The sequence below is a fragment of the Oncorhynchus masou genome, chromosome 21 (assembly GCF_036934945.1).
Source record: "Oncorhynchus masou masou isolate Uvic2021 chromosome 21, UVic_Omas_1.1, whole genome shotgun sequence".
Taxonomy (NCBI): domain Eukaryota; kingdom Metazoa; phylum Chordata; class Actinopteri; order Salmoniformes; family Salmonidae; genus Oncorhynchus; species Oncorhynchus masou.
In genome coordinates, this window is record NC_088232.1 from 12,748,675 (window position 1) to 12,769,725 (window position 21,051).

A 21,051-nucleotide genomic window follows, 5' to 3' on the forward strand; every position below is an offset into this window, starting at 1 on the left:
ATCGGGAAAATACGTGGTAAACTCATGACAGCGAATTTCAGGTCGGAAAGTCGGAGCTCGAGAAAAAGGAATTCAGAGTTGGATGACCGTTCAAATTGATTTTCCCAGTGTTTTTGAACGCACTGAAGTCGGCAGTTGTAGATTTCCGAGTTCCCGGTTGTTTTGAACGTAGCATATACGTATTATATGTTGCAGGAAGTCCGTCCTAGTCATGACAGGAAAAACTCTCGTTGGTCGGAGGACACGTCTATCAAATAACAGCCATGTCTCGATCATGGACGAGACTCGAATGACGAAAGGTTTTAATTTGGTCCGGTTTATATACTGTATGCTGGAAAAATATATTTGGGATACGACCTTCTGTATTTGTTTTGAAGTGGGTAGTTTGTAACCCTACGCATGTCAAAGAGGAAGCAAGATGTTGAACAATTGTCAGAGCATTTCTACTGGTTGAACCGTTAACTGTGGGTTTTACGAAACGATCTGTCGAAAGCAAACCAGATTGGATATGATTTAACCTTATTCTGGTGGGCGACATTTGTAAATACGAGCCAAATGATGTCCGGAAAGCATTTCAAGGCTCATGAAGTCAGTTGCTGTATCAAATATTTCATATTTGGATTCAATATAATATTTTGGGTAAGTAAGTATGCTAAATCACGTTTTCAGTGTCTATAATGGCTTTGTAGACTAGCCTACATCATATTGAAATGCTTTTTAATCTTGGCCTGCGTTTCATATATGGGGGCAAATAGGCAAGGAATTTGTGTCATTAATGTTTTTTATGTTTTACATCAAGGGATGCAATAAATAAGATAATTGAACAAATTGAAATCCGAATGCAGTGCACATTAGGTTATTGGTCGACCGTTATTAACGTTGAATAGTGGCTTTATCAGGAGACTAACGTACGGGACTCCAATAATAGCCGAATCGATGGTAGGTGCCGCAATGTTGAACTGAAATAGTATAATTATGGTTTATTTTGAAAAACGCGGGGTCCGGACCTATACAGACAGCTTTCCCCCTGCTGTTCGTTGTCAATATAAGTATCCATATGTGATTACGTAATACTGAGATTTTTTGGGTCATTAAATCTGTAGGTCCTACTGCTCATGGCATTCCTTAAATGAAATACAAGCTATAGCAGTTTACATCATATAACAAAGAATTAGGGTTGCCAACTGTCTCGTATTAGCCGGGAGGTCGTTTATACTGGGCGAAATTGGTTTGTCCTATATTCATCCAATAACAGTATAGCGTAAACGCGGCAATTCCTGCAAAGTAAGGTCTGTTGTTCGGTCGGTGTGGCATATCAAGGAAATATGGATAAACCTGCAAAAAAACAAAAGCTGCAGCTACAGCTACTGCAGCTACAACAAACAATGGGAAGCAAAAAAGAGGTGGGTTTAGCCCGCGTTATTCCGTCTTGTATTCTCAATTGGCCATGGAGGGGAGAATGACCTAACTCAGTATGCATAAACAGAAATGCACAAGAAGGCCACGCTAGCTAAAGGTGCTAGCAATATCGGTGCTAGCAATATGAGTATGAAGCTGCTGAGATTTAACTGTGCTTTCTCCACAACGTGGGGTGTGTTTTTGACCAACTCATAAAAAAGCTGGAGGAATCAACGCTCTGCATCAGATGTTTACGAGGACGTCTAAAAGTTCAAAATGAAGATGCTTCTGCGGAAACAGGACAGTTTTGTTTTTTTGGATCACAGACCAAGCAGCTGATGGACAAACAACTGTCAGCACAAAGGTCCAAGCAGCAACAGGAAGTTCTATGACACTGTCATTACATACATTGACAAGTGGTTTGATTTCTCACCAGAATATGTAATGGTGAAACTGAAACCAATTGTCCTCTATGAGGAGCTCTCCTTCACTGACATGGAGCAGGTGGTGGTTGCCCTCAAAATGACAGAGACAGTCAGTATGGACCAATTCTGAAGAGTTTTGTGCTAGCTGGGAGGAAATACAGAAAGCCAGACAGGATACCAGAACATCCACCAGTGAGAAGTGGGTGGCAGTTTTCCAAAACCTAGGGAAAGACAACTTGATCAACATGTTCAGGATTGTCTCATTTGTCCTGTGTGCCAGGCTCAAATGCCTTTGTAGAGAGGATTCTTTTCTCTGATGACCATTAAATGGCAACAAATATCCATAGAAAAAGTAGACTTGGTGAGTGACTCATGCCCTTTCTTCCTGTTTTGCATTTGAATTGTAAAAAAAATATTTTTTTGCTGTAAAGGTCCAAATTGTGATTTCTTTGATCATTTATTTTAAGGTTTATTCACATGAGTTTACATAATGATACAGTTTTAGTAAAGCTATTGAGTAAATGGAATATAAAAATGCTTTGCCTTTCCAATTGAATAAGAATATGATATACACTGTATATTCATTCACACAACACCATACCCACACCGCCGTGGCACCGTGCACTGGCACGCCACATTTGATCACTTATTTGGTAGTGAGAAAATTTGCAACATCACTGTCCATGACAATTATGTCAACATGCAGGCTATTGAGAAAAATAACGACTTTATCAGATACAATGTTTCCTTCTGGCCGTACATCTGATCAATTGTCAGTAGGCTGTAGAATGCATGAACTGAGGCCTTGCCTCCAAATCTGTGAAAAGCCTCCAAATCTGTGAAAATGAATTGCATTCTCCACTGAACCCTATAGCCATACTGCATTGGGGCCTATATGTAATTAAACATCACCCCGTTCATGAAAATGGATTGCTCCTACAGACAGTGAGTCAAGTGGCCGTGGCTTGCTATATAAAGCAGGCAGACGGGTATCGAGGCATTCAGTTACTGTTGGATTGAACATTAGAATGGGCAGAACAAGCAACTTTGAGCGTGGTATGTCAATGCCAGGAGCTCTAGATCCAGTATTTCAGAAACGGCTGTCCTCCTGGGCTTTTCGCGTATGACAGTGTCTAGGGTTTACTGAGAATGCCGCGACAAACGAAAATCATCCAGTCAGCGGCAGTCATTTTCAATGGACAATCTCAATTTGAACATGGTTTTTAGTCCAGCACTAGGCTTAATCTGTATCAAGGAAACTGGCCCTTAGAGTGTTCTTTAGTCCAGAACTAGTCCAGGCCTAGTCGAGCCTGGTCTAAGATCTGTTTTCCCTCATCAATAGCTTTTAGGGGTGTTGGTAGTATGCATTGATGGAAATACAGGAGGCTGTTGTTCTTTAATATTTTTGTTCACATTATTTCAGGGTTACACAATTTTGAATTTTAGTCCCACTCCATAGAGTTATGGCAGTTCTAAATTCCTGTCTGGAAAATTTCACAAATCCTTCTACATTTGAGAAATAATTGGTTGACGTTAACCTCAACAACATTCAGTACATTTCTCATATCTTGATGGTTGATTTAATGGTGGAATAATTTTCCTTAACCACAACTCAGTCGATAAGCCAGAGAGCATGTCTTTAGTTTTATATTAATAACTCATATCAAAAATACTTGTCTGTCTGTCTGTTCACAGTTACTTGGAGTGGCGTTCCTTGGCATAGGGCTTTGGGCATGGAGCGAGAAGGTGAGTCCAGCTGAGATCCCGGGGTGTCCTGTATCATCAGATAACTAATTGTTTATTTATTTTTTATCTGTCGGCTCCAGCCGCAAACTCAGGCTCTGTGTGTAGTTAATCCGACCCACTCTGCCTAGTCATCACCATTTTACCTGCTGTTGTTGTATTAGCTGATTAGCTGTTGTTGTCTCACCTGTTGTTTTAGCTAGCTCTCCCAATCAACACCTGTGATTACTTTATGCCTCGCTGTATGTCTCTCTCAAATGTCAATATGCCTTGTATACTGTTGTTCAGGTTAGTTATCATTATTTTAGTTTACAATGGAGCCCCTAGTTCCACTCTTCATACCTCTGATACCTCCTTAGTCCCACCTCCCACCCATGCGGTGACCTCAACCATTACAACCAGCATGTCCAGAGATACAACCTCTCTTATCATCACCCAGTGCCTGGGCTTACCTCCGCTGTACCCACACCCCACCATACCCCTGTCTGCGCATTATGCCCTGAATATATTCTATCACGCCCAGAAATCTGCTCCTTTTATTCTTTGTCCCCAACGCTCTAGACGGCCAGTTTTGATAGCCTTTAGCCGCACCCTCATCCTACTTCTCCTCTGTTCCGCGGGTGATGTGGAGGTAAACCCAGGCTCTGCATATCTCCAGGCACCCTCATTTGTTGACTTCTGTGATCAAAAAAGCCTTGGTTTCATGCATGTCAACATCAGAAGCCTCCTCCCTAAGTTTGTTTTACTCACTGCTTTAGCACGCTCTGCCAACTCTGATGTCCTTGCTGTGTCTGAATCCTGGTTTAGGAAGGCCACCAAAAATTCTGATATTTCCATACCCAACTATAACATTTTCCGTCAAGATAGAACTGCCAAAGGGGGAGGATTTGCTGTCTACTGCAGAGATAGCCTACAAAGTAATGTCATACTTTCCAGGTCCATACCCAAACAGTTCGAACTTCTAGTTTTAAAAATTAATCTCTCCAGAAATAAGTCTCTCACTGTTGCCGCCTGCAGCCAACCCCCCTCAGTTCCCAGCTGTGCCCTGGACACCATTTGTGAATTGATCGCCCCCTATCTAGCTTCAGAGTTTGTTCTGCTAGGTGACCTAAACTGGGATATGCTTAACACCCCGGCAGTCCTACAATCTAAGCTAGATGCCCTCAATCTCACACAAATCATCAAGGAACCCACCAGGTACAACCCTAAATCTGTAAACAAGGGCACCCTCATAGACGTTATCCTGACCAACTGGCCCTCCAAATACACCTCCGCTATCTTCAATAAGGATCTCAGCGATCAGTGCCTCATTGCCTGTATACGCTTTGGGTCCACAGTCAAACGACCACCCCTAATCACTGTCAAACGCTCCCAAAAACACTTCTGCGAGCAGGCCTTTCTAATCGACCTGGCCCGGTATCCTGGAAGGACATTGACCTCATCCCGTCAGTTGAGGATGCCTGGTCATTCTTTAAAAGTAACTTCCTCACCATCTTAGATAAGCATGCTCCATTCAAAAAATGCAGAACTAAGAACAGATATAGCCCCTGGTTCACTCCAGACCTGACTGCCCTCGACCAGCACAAAAACATCCTGTGGCGGACTGCAATAGAAACGAATAGTCCCCGCGATATGCAACTGTTCAGGGAAGTCAGGAACCAATACACACAGTCAGTCAGGAAAGCAAAGGCCAGCTTTTTCAAGCAGAAATTTGTATCCTGTAGCTCTAACTCCAAAAAGTTCTGGGAAACTGTAAAGTCCATGGAGAACAAGAGCACCTCCTCCCAGCTGCCCACTGCACTGAGGCTAGGTAACACGGTCACCACCGATAAATCCATGATAATCGAAAACTTCAACAAGCATTTCTCAATGGCTGGCCATGCCTTCCTCCTGGCTACTCCAACCTCGGCCAACAGCTCCGCCCCCCCGCAGCTACTCGCCCAAGCCTCCCCGGCTTCTCCTTTACCCAAATCCAGATAGCAGATGTTCTGAAAGAGCTGCAAAACCTGGACCCGTACAAATCAGCTGGGCTTGACAATCTGGACCCTCTATTTCTGAAACTATCCGCCGCCATTGTCGCAACCCCTATTACCAGCCTGTTCAACCTCTCTTTCATATCGTCTGAGATCCCCAAGGACTGGAAAGCTGCCGCGGTCACCCCCTCTTCAAAGGGGGAGACACCCTGGACCCAAACTGTTACAGACCTATCCATCCTGCCCTGCCTATCTAAGGTCTTCGAAAGCCAAGTCAACAAACAGATCACTGACCATCTCGAATCCCACCGTACCTTCTCCGCTGTGCAATCTGGTTTCCGAACCGGTCACGGGCGCACCTCAGCCACGCTCAAGGTACTAAAAGATATCATAACCGCCATCAATAAAAGACAGTACTGTGCAGCCGTCTTCATCGACCTGGCCAAGGCTTTCGACTCTGTCAATCACCATATTCTTATCGACAGACTCAGTAGCCTCGGTTTTTCTAATGACTGCCTTGCCTGGTTCACCAACTAGTTTGCAGACAGAGTTCAGTGTGTCAAATCGGAGGGCATGTTGTCCGGTCATCTGGCAGTCTCTATGGGGGTGCCACAGGGTTCAATTCTCGGGCCGACTCTTTTCTCTGTATATATCAATGATGTTGCTGCGGGCGATTCCCTGATCCACCTCTACGCAGACGACACCATTCTGTATACTCCTGGCCCTTCCTTGGACACTGTGCTATCTAACCTCCAAACGAGCTTCAATGTCATACAACACTCCTTCCGTGGCCTCCAACTGCTCTTAAAACGCTAGTAAAACCAAATGCATGCTTTTCAACCGTTCGCTGCCTGCACCCGCACGCCCGACTAGCATCACCACCCTGGATGGTTCCGACCTAGAATATGTGGACATCCATAAGGACCTAGGTGTCTGGCTTAGACTGTAAACTCTCCTTCCAGACATATCAAACATCTCCAATCCAAAATCAAATCTAGAATCGTCTTTCTATTTCGCAACAAGCTTACTTCACTCACGCCGCCAAACTTACCCTAGTAAAACTGACTATCCTACCGATCCTCAACTTCGGCGATGTCATCTACAAAATAGCTTCCAATACTCTACTCAGCAAACTGGATGCAGTTTATCACAGTGCCATCCGTTTTGTTACTAAAGCACCTTATACCACCCACCACTGCAACCTGTATGCTCTAGTCGGCTGGCCCTCGCTACATATTCGTCGCCAGACCCACTGGCTCCAGGTCATCTACAAGTCCTTGCTAGGTAAAGCTCCGCCTTGTCTCAGTTCACTGGTCACGATGGCAACACCCACCCGTAGCACGCACTCCAGCAGGTGTATCTCACTGATCATCCCTAAAGCCAACACCTCATTTGGCCGCCTTTCGTTCCAGTTCTCTGCTGCCTGTGACTGGAGTTGGAGACTTTTATCTCCCTCACCAACTTTAAACATCTGCTATCTGAGCAGCTAACCGATCGCTGCAGCTGTACATAGTCCATCGGTAAATAGCCCACCCAATTTACCTACCTCATCCCCATACTGTTTTTATTTTATTTACTTTTCTGCTCTTTTGCACACCAGTATCTCAACCTGCACATGACCATCTGATCATTTATCACTCCAGTGTTAATCTGCTAAATTGTAATTATTCGCCTACCTCCTCATGCCTTTTACACACTATGTATATAGACTCTTTTTTGTTCTTTTTTTTTGTTCTACGGTGTTATTGACTTGTTTATTGTTTACTCCATGTGTAACTCTGTGTTGTTGTCTGTTCACACTGCTATGCCTTATCTTGGCCAGGTCGCAGTTGTAAATGAGAACTTGTTCTCAACTAGCCTACCTGGTTAAATAAAGGTGAAATAAAAAATTAAAAAAATGATCTGCTAGCTGACTGCTCAAAGAATTTTCAACACTTTCAAGTGTCTGCAGGTATAGTGCATTATAATGCACTTATAATGCATTGTAAATCTTTTTGAGCATAATGTCTTATAATTAATTAATAGTGATCCACACTACATACCAGCCAATTTGAGTTAGTTGAAATGTTGACATTTCGACATTATAAGCCTGTTTATAAGACATTATAAAGGCTCATATACATGCTTATAACAAGTTATAAAGCATTATGCTTGCAGGCTTTAAGTAAAGTGTTACTGAAGAGATCCTAGTGTTATTTATTATTTCTGTTCTACCAATAAAGAAGTATATCATATCATAGTCATATTAATAGATCACAGGTTTATAAGTCTATGACGAGACTGACCCATGTTAAATAGTGTTCCACACCCATCTGCCCTGCATGTGATTTATTTCTGTTAAAATAAAAAAAAACTGGAGTTTTCCAGTGGGAAGCATGACTTCACAATGACTCCTGAATGGATTGGACACATTCACAGGTTCATTTGTATTTATTAGTGATCCCAATTTTTTCATTGTGTTTGCTCCTCTTTTGGCTTATATTTCTAAGCTGTCATGAAGGCGGTGTGTATGTGCATGCATAGATGTGTGTGCGTGTACATATCCGGGCGTGAATTTGTGCGTGCGTGCATGTGTGAGCCCTTGTACAATATACTGTATGCTTGTGTCTTTGTCATGATAGTCTTAGAGTGCAATAATTTTAGTTTGTCCAATAAGGTCTCCATTGCTCAAGCTTTGTGTTTCAAACTCTATAAAACAGTTGACATGATTGACTATGAATAAAAAAACACAACTTATTGACTATTCATGAGTCAATTATATCTAGTGATCCCCCCCCCCCTCTCTTCCCCCCCAGGGTGTGCTCTCCAACATCTCATCCATCACAGACCTGGGGGGCTTTGACCCCGTCTGGCTCTTCCTGGTGGTGGGAGGAGTTATGTTTATCCTTGGCTTTGCTGGTTGTATCGGAGCACTGAGGGAGAACTCTTTCCTTCTCAAGTTTGTATGTTCACCTTTTTATTCGAGAGCATTATATTTTACATTGATATGACATAACATTGGAAGTATTTTTCCTCCCCCTGTCAATACTTAACCCTACCCTACCAAGCAATTATAGGGCCACTCCAATGTGTGTACTAAACCACAGCTTTACGGAGCAAGTGTGTGTTTTTTGTTGTTTGGACTGGTGAATTATTGCTCACAATTATGTCTTAATGACTTCTTTATTACATTGTGATGTATTTTATGGTCATGTCAGTTTGTATAAGGGCGTTTTGTTAACATCTTTTTAACATCCAGAAAATAATGTCTTTATCAGGTTGTAATATCAACCAAAATATGACCTCTTTCCCATGACTTCTTGATGTCGTCATGAAAGAGACCTTGGGTAACAGAGACCATTTGGTTGTAATCTGGTTATATGATGACTTCTCAACCAGAAAACCAGTTTAACAAACAGAAGTATTTTTCCCCCTGGGGATTGGTCGGCCTTTGATAGAAATGAGGTACACTCTTAGAAAAAAGGTGTTATCTAGAACCTAAAAGGGTTCTTCGGCTGTCCCCATAGGAGAACCCTTTGAAGAACCCTTTTTGGTTCCAGGTAGAACCATTTTGGTTTCCAGGTAGAACCCTTTCCACAGAGGATTTTACATGGAACTCAAAAGGCTTCTACCTGAAACCAAACATGTTTATCCTATGGGGACAACCGAAGAACCCTTTCGGAAGTCTTTTTTCAAAGAGTGTAGATGAAAGGGGGTTTTAGGTTTATGACAAAAAGCTTTATATTGAGTCTTATAAACCAAGTCAACATCTTAGAAGAGCTCTATTATAAAATGTCAATGGAATGTTGAATGTATTGGCAATGAATTGTTAGAGGTCCAGAATGGATTCATTCTCTCTCTTGAACTGGGTGATGGAGGGGGTAGCTGAAAGTAGAAAGCTTGAAAACAACAAGTGTGTTTGCATAATATATTTGGCTGGCAATGTTGATTAGTTCAGTTTTTTTAAAGTTCAGTTGCTTTATCTACAAATATGTAGCGTTTGTTCATGTTTCATATACTTTGATCCAGAGGGAAACATTTGGAATGCTAAATAATGACTTCATATCCTGGCTGTAAACTGTTTTGCTGGTTGTAGAGACCACATTTATACGTGCGTACTATTGTTTGTATAGATGAACGTTGTACCTTCAGGCATTTGGAAATTGCTTTTGTGTTTATACAAAAAAGTATAAACACCATGGGACCATGCAGCCGTCATACCGCACAGGATGGAGACACGTTCTGTCTCTTAGAGACAAACGTACTTTGGTGCGAAAAGTGCAAATCAATCCCAGAGCAACAGCAAAGGACCTTGTGAAGATGCTGGAGGAAACAGGTACAAAAGTATCTATATCCACAGTAAAACGAGTCCTATATCGACATAACTGAAAGGCCGCTCAGCAAGGAAGAAGCCACTGCTCCAAAACCGCCATGTCTCGTTTGTAACTGCACATGGGGACAAAGATCGTACTTTTTAGAGAAATGTCCTCTGGTCTGGTGAAACAAAAATATAACTGTTTGGTCATAGACCATTATTATGTTTGGAGGAAAAAGGGGGAGGTATTGCAAGCCGAAGAACACCATCCCAACTGTGAACACGGGAGTGGCAGCATCATGTTGTGAGGGTGCTTTGCTGCAGGAAGGACTGGTGCACTTCACAAAATAGATGGCATCATGAGAAGGAAAATTATGTGGATATATTGAAGCTACATTTCAAGACATCAGTCAGGAAGTTAAAGCTTGATCGCAAATGGATCTTCCAAATGGACAATGACCCCAAGCATACTTCCAAAGTTGTGGCAAAATGGCTTAAGGACAACAAAGTCAAGGTATTGGAGTGGCCATCACAAAGCCCTGACCACAATCCCATAGATAATTTGTGGGCAGAACTGAAAAAGCGTGTGCGAGCAAGGAAGCCTACAAACCTGACTCAGTTACACCAGCTCTGTCAGGAGGAATGGGCCAAAATTCACCCAACTTATTGTGGAAGGCTACCCGACTCGTTTGACACAAGTTAAAACATTTTTAAAGGCAATGCTACCAAATACTAATTGAGTGTATGTAAACTTCTGACCCACTGGGAATGTGATGAAGGAAATAAAAACTGAAATATACAATTCTCTCTACTATTATTCGGACATTTCACATTCTTAAAATAAAGTGGTGATCCTAACTGACCTAAGACAGGGAATTTTAACTAGGATTAAATGTCAGGAATTGTGAAAAACTGAGTTTAAATGTAGTTGGCTAAGGTGTATGTAAACTTCCGACTTCAACTGTATATCAAATAACTATATTCTTGCTATGAAACTAGTGTGAAAAAGTGCCATATACGTAAACCCGTGTAGAATGTACATGAAACAATTTTTTTTTTTTTGTCCTCCGAAGAGTGGTGATGGGCCACAAACATTTTTAAATAGAAAATAATAAAAATACATTTACAAAACGTCCTATCGCAAAACAGTACACCACCTGATCATAAGTAATTTGAACCAATTATTCTTGCTGGGTATCCCATATTAAGTGTTGGCCAACATTGCTCTGTTCCAGTTCTCCGTGTTCCTGGGGATCATCTTCTTCCTGGAGCTGACAGCTGGAGTCTTGGCCTTCGTCTTCAAGGACTGGATCAAGGACCAGCTCAACTTCTTCATCAACAACAACATCCGGGCGTACCGGGATGACATTGACCTGCAGAATCTCATAGATTTCACCCAAGAATACGTAAGAGCAGTTACCTTTTCAGAACTGTCTTTCTGTGTGATAAGATTAATAATTTACTGGTGCACCCAGTGGTGTAGTGAGGGCTATACGCAGGTACAGTGCCTTCTGAAAGTATTCAGAACCCTTGACTTTTTCCACATTTTGTTACGTTACAGCCTCTTTCTAAAATATATATATATTTTTAAATGATCATTCCCTCATCAATCTACACACAATACCCCATAATAACAAAGCAAAAACAGTTTTTTTTATACATTTTTGCTAATTTATAAAAAATAAAATACTGAAATATCACATTTACAGAAGTATTCAGATCTTTTACTCAGTACTTTGTTGAAGCACCTTTGGCAGCGTTTACAGATGAGTCTTTTTGGGTATGACACTACAAGCTTGGCACACCTGTATTTGGGGAGTTTCTCCCATTCTTCTCTGCAGATCCTCTCAAGCTCTGTCAGGTTGGATGGGGAGCGTCACTGCACAGCTATTTTCAGGTCTCTCCAGAGATGTTCGATTGCGTTCAAGTCCGGGCTCTGGCTGGGCCACTCAAGGACATTCAGAGACTTGTCCCGAAGCCACTCCTGCGTTGATTGGCTGTGTGCTTAGCGTCGTTGTCCAGTTGGAAGGTTAACCTTTGCCCCTAGTCTGAGGTCCTGAGCGCTCTGGAACAGGTTTTCATCGAGGATCTCTCTGTACTTTGCTCTGTTCATCTTTCCCTCGATCCTGACTAGTCTCCCAGGGACTGCTGCTGAAAATCATTCCCACAGCATGATGCTGCCACCACCATGCTTCATTGTAGCGATGGTGCCAGGTTTCCTCCAGACGTGATGCTTGGCATTCAGGCCAAAGATTTCAATCTTTGTTTCATCAGTTCATGTTCTTCTGGAAGGTTCTCCCATCTCCACAGAGGAACTCTGACCAAGGTCACCTCCCTCAACACAATCCTGTTTTGGACCTCTACGGACAATTCTTTCGACCTCATGGCTTGTTTTTTTTCTCTGACATGCACTGTCAACTCTAGGACCTTTAAATAGACAGATGTGTGCCTTTTCAAATCATGTCCAGTTAATTGAATTTAACACAGGTGGACTCCTGTCAAGTTGTAGAAGCATCTCAAGGATAATCAATGGAAACAGGATGCACCTGAGCTCAATTTTGAGTCTCATAGCAAAAGGTCTGAATACTTGTGTAAATAAGGTACTTGAGTGTTTTATTTAATACATTTGAAAACATTTCTAAAAACCTGTTTTTGCTTCGTCATTATGGTGTATTGTGTGTAAATTGATGAGAAAGAAAATAGTTGTATGTGTAAACTTCTGACCCACTGGGAATGTGCTGAAAGAAATAAAAGCTTAAATAAATAATTCTCTCTACTATTATTCTGACATTTCACATTCTTAAAATAAAGTGGTGACCCTAAATGACCTAAGACAGGGAATTTTTACTTGGATTAAATGTCAGGAATTGTGAAACTGAGTTTAAATGTATTTGGCTAAGGTGTATGTAAACTTCCGACTTCAACTATATATATATATATATATATATATATATGTATATATGGAGACTGTTTAGTGCCAAAAATAAGGTGTAAAATACATGAAACATTTAATAAAAAATGTCTCTCAGATATAGGACAGACACTTCAGAACAAACTTCCTTTAGATTTTTTGGGGGGTACTATCTGTTGTTTCATTTGGGGAATCTGTTATTCAATGCGTTTGTATGGGCTAATAGCAGTAAGGCCAAATAAAAATGTTATTTTTTTTATTTTTTATTATATATATGTTTTTGACACTTCAAGGCAGAATGATATATCATGAGGATTTGTATTAATCGGGAGGGCATTTGTTTCACAAACTGTGGGCAGCGGCGGCCTGCTTATTGGCTGAATATCCGTGGCGCAAGGTAGTTGTCAACAAAGCAGCATGACAGAAACATGATGCAAAGTTTAACTACCGGTATTTTCTTAGAAAATATATACTGTATGAAGTGATCTGTGCATTTGAACAACAGTATAAATACACCTATTTCACTTTTGTATGTCAGAAACCGAATGACCACTGCTGCACATGCTGCCGCTTTTTTTGAACCGATTCGATTGTACTATTTAGAACGAACAGCCAGCTCACCAACGAAGAAGTGCACCAGGGAGAACGCAAAAAAGCATGCAGATGCAATAAGTGAAAACACATTATGTAACTGATAGCTAACAATGTCACAAAGCATGTTTCGCTAACCAGTCAACTTTCATATTAGTTTAGAAAGACTTGAAATTGGCATGGGAGCTAGCTTGCTAGCTGCTTTTTAAGGTAGATAACTGGTTAATTTGACAAAAACATCAAACTGTTTCTGAAAATTACTGTAACTAGCTAATTGATCATGCTTTGTGATACACCTGGTGCTTTGTAATACAATCCGGGGTAGTTCCCCATCATAGCAAATAGCTGGCAAAACAATCCAAGCAATGCTCGCACGGTCTATGCGCCCACAGAGGCGAAGCTGCTGCTGCTGGCAGTCACTGAGGTGCAGAGTAGCTCAACAGCTTGTTTTGAACATTTACCACACTTTTATGAGAATTTAAAACATAATCCATGAATTATATAATACACTATTTTTATTGAAAAATATAACTTATTTTTTATCACCAGTTTTTTTGGGGTGCGGGGGGTAATCAAAAGTGGGGCGCAGCCCTAATTCCCTAACGGGCAAGCTGCCACACACTGGGTCTACATTCAAATCAAATTTTATTTGTCACATTCATCGAATACAGGTGTACAGGTGTAGACCTTACCGTGAAAGGCTTACTTAACCAACAATGCAGTTCAAGAAATAAGAGTTAAGAAAATATTTACTAAATTAACTAAAGTCAAAAAATATAATAAAGTCAAAAAGTAACACAACAAAATTACATAACAATAGCGAGGCTATATACAGGGGGTACCGGTACCGAGTCAATGTGCGGGGGTACAGGTTAGTTGAGGTAATTTGTAAGGTGAATATGCATAGATAATAAACAGCGAGTAGCAACAGTGTAAAAACAAAGGGGAACTTGGCACTCCGGTACTACTTGCCGTGTGGTAGCAGAGAGAACAGTCTATGACTTGGGTGACTGGAGTCTTTTTAAAAAAAAAAAATGTTTGGGGGGCCTTCCTCTGACACCGCCTGGTATATGGGTCCTGCATGTCAGGAAGCTTGGCCTCAGTGATGTACTGGGCCATACGCACTACCCTCTGTAGCGCCTTATGGTCAGATGCCGAGCAGTTGCCATATCAGACGGTGATGCAACTGGTCTGAATGCTCTCGATGGTGCAGCTATAGAACCTTTTGAGGATCTGGGGACCCATGCCAAATCTTTTCAGTCTCTTGACCTCTACACAGCTGCCTTGGTGTGTTTGGACCATGAAAGTTAGTTGGTGATGTGGACACCAAGGAACTTGAAACTCTCGACCCGCTCCACTACAGCCCCAACGATGTTAATGGGGGCCTGTTCGGCCCTCTTTTTCCTATAGTCCACCATCAGCTCCTAACATTGTTATAGGCCTCCAGTACAGAAACACCACTAGCCAAATGATCAGTTGCTCAGTGTTCAGTTGAATTGAAGGGCAACTGCACCCTCCAAAAAATAGGTTTTATAGATTTCACAAAATTTCACAGACATCCAAAGATGGTCTCCTGATATGGTTTAAGCATTGTTGTGGACTTAGAACGTCCAATTTTTGTTATATAAAAAAATATAAAAAGTGTGATTTTGAGAGTGAAAACCTAGAAAAAACTACAGTGCCTTTTAAAAAGTATTCACACTCCTTGACCTTTTACAAAAAAATGTTGTGTTACAGCTTGAATTTACAATGGATTCAATTGAGATTTTGTTTCACAGGTCTATAATACCCCATAATATAATATAATACCCCATACCCCATAATGTCAAAGTAAAATTATGTTTTTAGAAATTTGTACAAATTAATACAAAATTAAAAGCTGAAATACCTAAATAAGTTCAGGACTAAAAATTTGCTGAACAAGTCACATATACAATTATCTGTAAGGTCCCCCAGTCGAGTAGTGAATTTCAAACACAGATTCAACTGCAAAGACCAGGGAGGTTTTCCAATGCCTTGCATAGAGATCACCTAATGGTAGATGGGTAACACTGAATATCCTTTTGAAGAGGTTGTTGATGTCTGAACGGGATGTTGTTCTGTCTCTTTGGCCTTTCCAGTGGGAGTGTTGTGGAGCCTTTGGGGCAGATGATTGGAACTTGAACATCTACTTCAACTGCACAGATTCCAACCCAAGTCGCGAGAAGTGCGGAGTGCCCTTTTCATGCTGCACCAAAGACCCGGCAGTATGTGTTCTCTCACCACTCTCACTTCACTGAACTATACCCAGTATCCTCTGAAGTACAGACCGCTTTTATTGGAGTTGATCAGTCAGTACTTCACTAGTGCAATTGCAAAAACTAATTTGGAGGAGTTATCAAAATGCTCCATTCTAATGTCCAGCCACCAGCGTATTGCATTAGTCCATACCAATACACTTGAAATAGTAAAGTGGCCTGCGAACACACTTAGCAGAGTCTGTAGCTTAAAGCTCAATACCTTCCTAGTTGTTTCTCTGTGACTAGTCAAATGCCCTGGCTAGATGGCAGTGTTCCTATTTTAGCTCATAACCCTTTTTTAAGGGGCTAACGTTTCACAGTTGCTAACTTCACATAACCATAAATCATACTCATACAACACACACAAGGAGGGACACAACTAGCCTGTGCCGCAGAGAATTCACTCATACTACAGCCAAACGGCATACAAATAGGCTACATAACCCTAGCTGAGCCTTATTTGAAGATGTTTATGATGAAATCTCTTTTTTTTAGCATGCAACAAGACCAGATGGCATGTAGCTTCAAATTACATTTCTTTGCCTACATGCAAATACAAAATACAAGTCGTTGACATTGACCTTATCCATGATTTAAAAAAAAAACTAATAGTTTGGCTCACTATACAGGTCAATATACATATGCCTATATCAAGCTCATTAATAACCCCAGTTTTAAACCATCCTCTCACTTAGCAGGCCCTGCATCCATTTCTATCTACTGTTTGCAAACTTGTCGCAGGTTTGGTATTGAGTCAATTAGGCGAATGCTGTGAATATACCGTTTCTAAATATCCTCTCTTTCGTATTGTAGGAGGATGTCATTAACACCCAGTGTGGCTACGACATTCGAGCTAAAGCGGTGAGTTGAATTGTTCTTATTGCAGAAAATGTTATTTAAGATTCCTGGGAATGCTGTGAAGTACTTTGTCAAAGAGTCTGCACCAATATTCTAATTTGAAAGTTGCTGTTATCAGTGTTGAGCTGACACACTGAGGCCGGTGCAATGCCTTAGTATTAGAGGGGAAAACGTTCTTCAGAGACCTGCTGTCTTGACTCTTAGATCAAAAGGAATAATATTACATGTGTTAATTTCTAACTGAACTTATTTAAACTCACAGACAATTAGTAAACTGTTCCTTCTCTCTTAATGTGACCTGACCTCGACCCCCTTCCTCACTAATCCACAGCTATCCACCCTTATCAGTGCCTGCAAACATATGATCGTCTTCCCTGCACTCAGTACATTCCAAGCTTAATTGCCTCTACCATACACATTCCTCCTACAGATAACCATTAACTTCTAGTGTAGACCCTCTAGACCATAGCACTCAATATTTCAATTGGATACCTGATAATTAACACTATTCCAAGTTTAGGAGTCAGAATACATCACGTGGAAAGGGGGGACTTTATACTAGAATAGCACTCCTACTCTGAGACACTTGATACAAACAGATCCAGAATCCATCATTATGGCAGTCTGTTCACTTGAAAGCAAGCTTCCAGAGTTTTTTCCACAGCATGGGGATGGGTTGTTTCATCAAAGGCAGCCCTCAAAATAAAACAGTGGAATTGCGAAATAAGAGTTCTGGAAAACTGTTTCCCATTAGGGGAGGCTTGCTGGAAAGGTTGCTGGATCGATCCCCAGAGCTGACAAGGTACAAATCTGTTGTTCTATCTCTGAACAAGGCAGTTAACCCACTGTTCCCCGGTAGGCTGTCATTGTAAATAAGAATTTGTTCTTGAACTGACTTTCCTATGTTCAAATGAAGGTTCAATTTAAAAACAAAAAAATGCCATTGGCAGGTTGGTTGAGCTCGATGAGGTCATTCTTACTGCACCCCACCCAAGTCTAAGTCACAACACTGGTCTCACAGTCCATCACCACTCTCCCAGCCCCCATTTGACAACAGCTGGTTCCCTCAGTACTATGGGTTGCATGGAATTACTCATGATGGAGAAATGTGCTTTTGGCCAAGTACCACGGGAGAGGAAGGGGTGTATTTATTTTCCAAGCATTACCCTCAAACTGAGAAAAGCTTTGACAAGATTCAGTTCAGGGAAATTAGAGGTACTTCAACAAAAGGACACAGGGAAGTACAGGATGTTAATGGAATGGCCATTTGGTGAGAGAGTGAGCTCCAAAAGTATTGGGACATTGACAAATGTTTTGTTGTTTTGGCTCTACTCCAGCACTTTGGATTTGAAATGATACAAAGAAAACTAGGTTAAAGTGCATACTGTCAGCTTTAATTTGAGGGTATTTTCATTCATATCGGAGAAACTGTTGACAAATTACAGCATTTTTTTGTACATAGTCCCCCCCATTTTAGGGGGACCAAGAGTATTGTGACTAGGGCTGTTACCGTGACTGTATTACCGCTACACCGGCGGTCACGAGTCAAATTCCACATGAACGTTTGTGTCATGGTAATTAGGCTTCCCCAAGCTCAATCCAGACAGGAAGACCATGTCAGTGACTCAACCCACTCACGTGACGCACCCCTCCTAGGGACGGCATGGAAGAGCACCAGTAGGCCAGTGACTCAGCCCCTGGGGGTTAGAGGCAGAGAATCCCAGTGGAGAGAGGGGAACCGGCCAGGCAGAGTGGTTCGTTGCTCCAGTGCCTTTCCATTCACCTTCACACTCCTGGGCCATACTACACTCAATCATAGGACCTACTGAAGAGATGAGTCTTCAATAATGTTATGAACTTGAGTGAAGACCCAAACGCGGTTTTAACAGAAAACAGAGTTCTTTAATAAAAACAGGAATGGCATAAATCCTCTTCCAACGTAGTCAATGGAACAAAAGAACGTAGTATAATGCAGGTTGCACCTGCCATGCAGACTCCGACAGGACAGGACAAGGTGGAAGCAAACGAGACGACAGCTTGCTTCTGGCATCAAAAAACACAAACAAGAATCAGACACTGAAAGTAGCAGGAACAGAGAAAGAAATAGAGACCTAATCAGAGGGGGAAGAGAGAACAGGTGGGGAAAGAGAGAATGAGCTAGTTAGGGGAAATGTAGAACAGCTGAGGGATGAGAGACAGAGAAGGTAACCTAAAAAGACCAGCAGAGAGAGAGAATGAAGAGAAAGGACAGGAACAGACATAACAAGACATGACAGTACCCCCCACTCACCGAGCGCCTCCTGGCGCACTCGAGGAGGAAACCTGGCGGCAACGGAGGAAATCATCGATCAGCGAACGGTCCAGCACGTCCCGAGAGGGAACCCAACTCCTCTCCTCAGGACCGTACCCCTCCCAATCCACTAGGTACTGATGACCACGGCCCCGAGGGCGCATGTCCAAAATCTTACGAACCCTGTAGATGGGTGCGCCCTCGACAAGGATGGGGGGGGGAGGGACGAGCGGGGGCGCGAAGAACGGGCTTAACACAGGAGACATGGAAGACCGGGTGAACGCGACGAAGATAGCGCGGGAGAAGAAGTCGCACTGCGACAGGATTAATGACCTGGGAAATACGGAACGGACCAATGAACCGCGGGGCCAACTTGCGAGAAGCTGTCTTAAGGGGAAGGTTCTGAGTGGAGAGCCATACTCTCTGACCGCAACAATATCTAGGACTCTTGGTCCTACGCTTATTAGCGGCCCTCACAGTCTGCGCCCTATTACGGCAAAGTGCCGACCTGACCCCCTTCCAGGTGCGCTCGCAACGCTGGACAAAAGCCTGAGCGGAGGGGACGCAGGACTCGGCGAGCTGAGATGAGAACAGCGGAGGCTGGTACCCGAGGCTACACTGAAAAGGGGATAGACCGGTAGCAGACGAGGGAAGCGAGTTGTGGGCGTACTCTGCCCAGGGGAGCTGTTCTGACCAAGACGCAGGGTTACGAAAAGAAAGACTGCGTAAATGCGACCAACAGTCTGATTGGCCCGTTCGGCTTGACCGTTAGACTGGGGATGAAAGCCGGACGAGAGACTGACGGAAGCCCCAATCAAACGGCAAAACTCCCTCCAAAATTGAGACGTGAACTGCGGGCCTCTGTCGGAAACGACGTCAGACGGAAGGCCATGAATTCGGAAAACATTCTCGATAATGATCTGAGCCGTCTCCTTAGCAGAAGGGAGCTTATCGAGAGGAATGAAATGAGCCGCCTTAGAGAATCTATCGACAACCGTAAGAATAACTGTCTTCCCCGCTGATGAAGGCAGTCCGGTGATAAAATCTAAAGCGATGTGAGACCACGGTCGAGAGGGAATGGGAAGCGGTCTGAGACGGCCGGCAGGAGGAGAGTTCCCAGATTTAGTCTGCGCGCAGACCGAACAAGCGGCGACAAATCGACGCGCGTCACGTTCCCGAGTGGGCCACCAGAAACGCTGGCGAATGGAAGCGAGCGTACCCCGAAGGCCGGGGTGGCCGGCTAACTTGGCAGAGTGGGCCCACTGAAGAACGGCCGGACGAGTAGGAACGGGAACGAACAGAAGGTTCCTAGGACAAGCTCGCGGCGACGGAGTGTGAGCGAGTGCTTGCTTTACCTGCCTCTCAATTCCCCAGACAGTCAACCCGACAACACGCCCCTCAGGGAGAATCCCATCGGGGTCGGTGGAGACCTCAGAAGAACTGAAGAGACGAGATAAAGCATCAGGTTTGGTGTTTTTTGAGCCCGGACGATAAGAAATAACAAACTCGAAACGAGCGAAAAACAGAGCCCAACGAGCCTGACGCGCATTAAGTCGTTTGGCTGAACGGATGTACTCAAGGTTCCTATGGTCAGTCCAAACGACAAAAGGAACGGTCGCCCCCTCCAACCACTGTCGCCATTCGCCTAGGGCTAAGCGGATGGCGAGCAGTTCGCGATTACCAACATCATAGTTACGTTCTGACGGCGATAAGCGATGAGAGAAAAACGCGCAAGGATGGACCTTGCCGTCAGAGAGAAAGCGCTGAGAAAGAATGGCTCCCACGCCCACCTCTGACGCGTCAACCTCAACAACAAACTGTCTAGAGATGTCAGGTGTAACAAGAATAGGTGCGGATGTAAAACGATTCTTAAGAAGATCAAAAGCTCCCTGGGCGGAAACGGACCACTTAAAGCACGTCTTAACAGAAGTAAGGGCTGTGAGAGGAGCTGCCACCTGACCGAAATTACGGATGAAACGACGGTAGAAATTAGCGAAGCCCAGAAAGCGCTGCAGCTCGACGCGTGACTTAGGAACGGGCCAATCAATGACAGCCTGGACCTTAGCGGGATCCATCTTAATGCCCTCAGCGGAAATAACGGAACCGAGAAAAGGGACAGAGGCGGCATGAAAAGTGCACTTCTCAGCCTTCACATAAAGACAGTTCTCCAAAAGGCGCTGGAGGACGCGTCGCACGTGCTGAACATGAATCGAGAGAGACGGTGAAAAAATCAGGATATCATCCATGTAAACGAAAACAAAAATGTTCAGCATGTCTCTCAGGACGTCG

At 43.0% G+C, this 21,051-nt stretch overlaps 1 protein-coding gene across 2 annotated transcripts in view; it reads left to right on the forward strand.

The window, feature by feature from the left end:
• Positions 1-225: 225 nt before the first annotated feature.
• Positions 226-21,051, forward strand: part of LOC135507818 (tetraspanin-5-like) — a 33,874-nt gene continuing 13,048 nt past the window's right edge. The window contains exons 1-6 of one of the 2 annotated variants that reach the window (XM_064927497.1): positions 226-639; positions 3,519-3,569; positions 8,335-8,481; positions 11,069-11,239; positions 15,456-15,581; positions 16,428-16,475. In XM_064927497.1, coding sequence (XP_064783569.1) covers positions 556-639; positions 3,519-3,569; positions 8,335-8,481; positions 11,069-11,239; positions 15,456-15,581; positions 16,428-16,475 — 627 coding nt within the window. In that variant the 5' untranslated portion in view covers positions 226-555. Of the gene's footprint in view, positions 640-1,639; positions 2,185-3,518; positions 3,570-8,334; positions 8,482-11,068; positions 11,240-15,455; positions 15,582-16,427; positions 16,476-21,051 lie in introns of those variants that run through there. The other variant, XM_064927498.1, reaches the window with a different exon arrangement.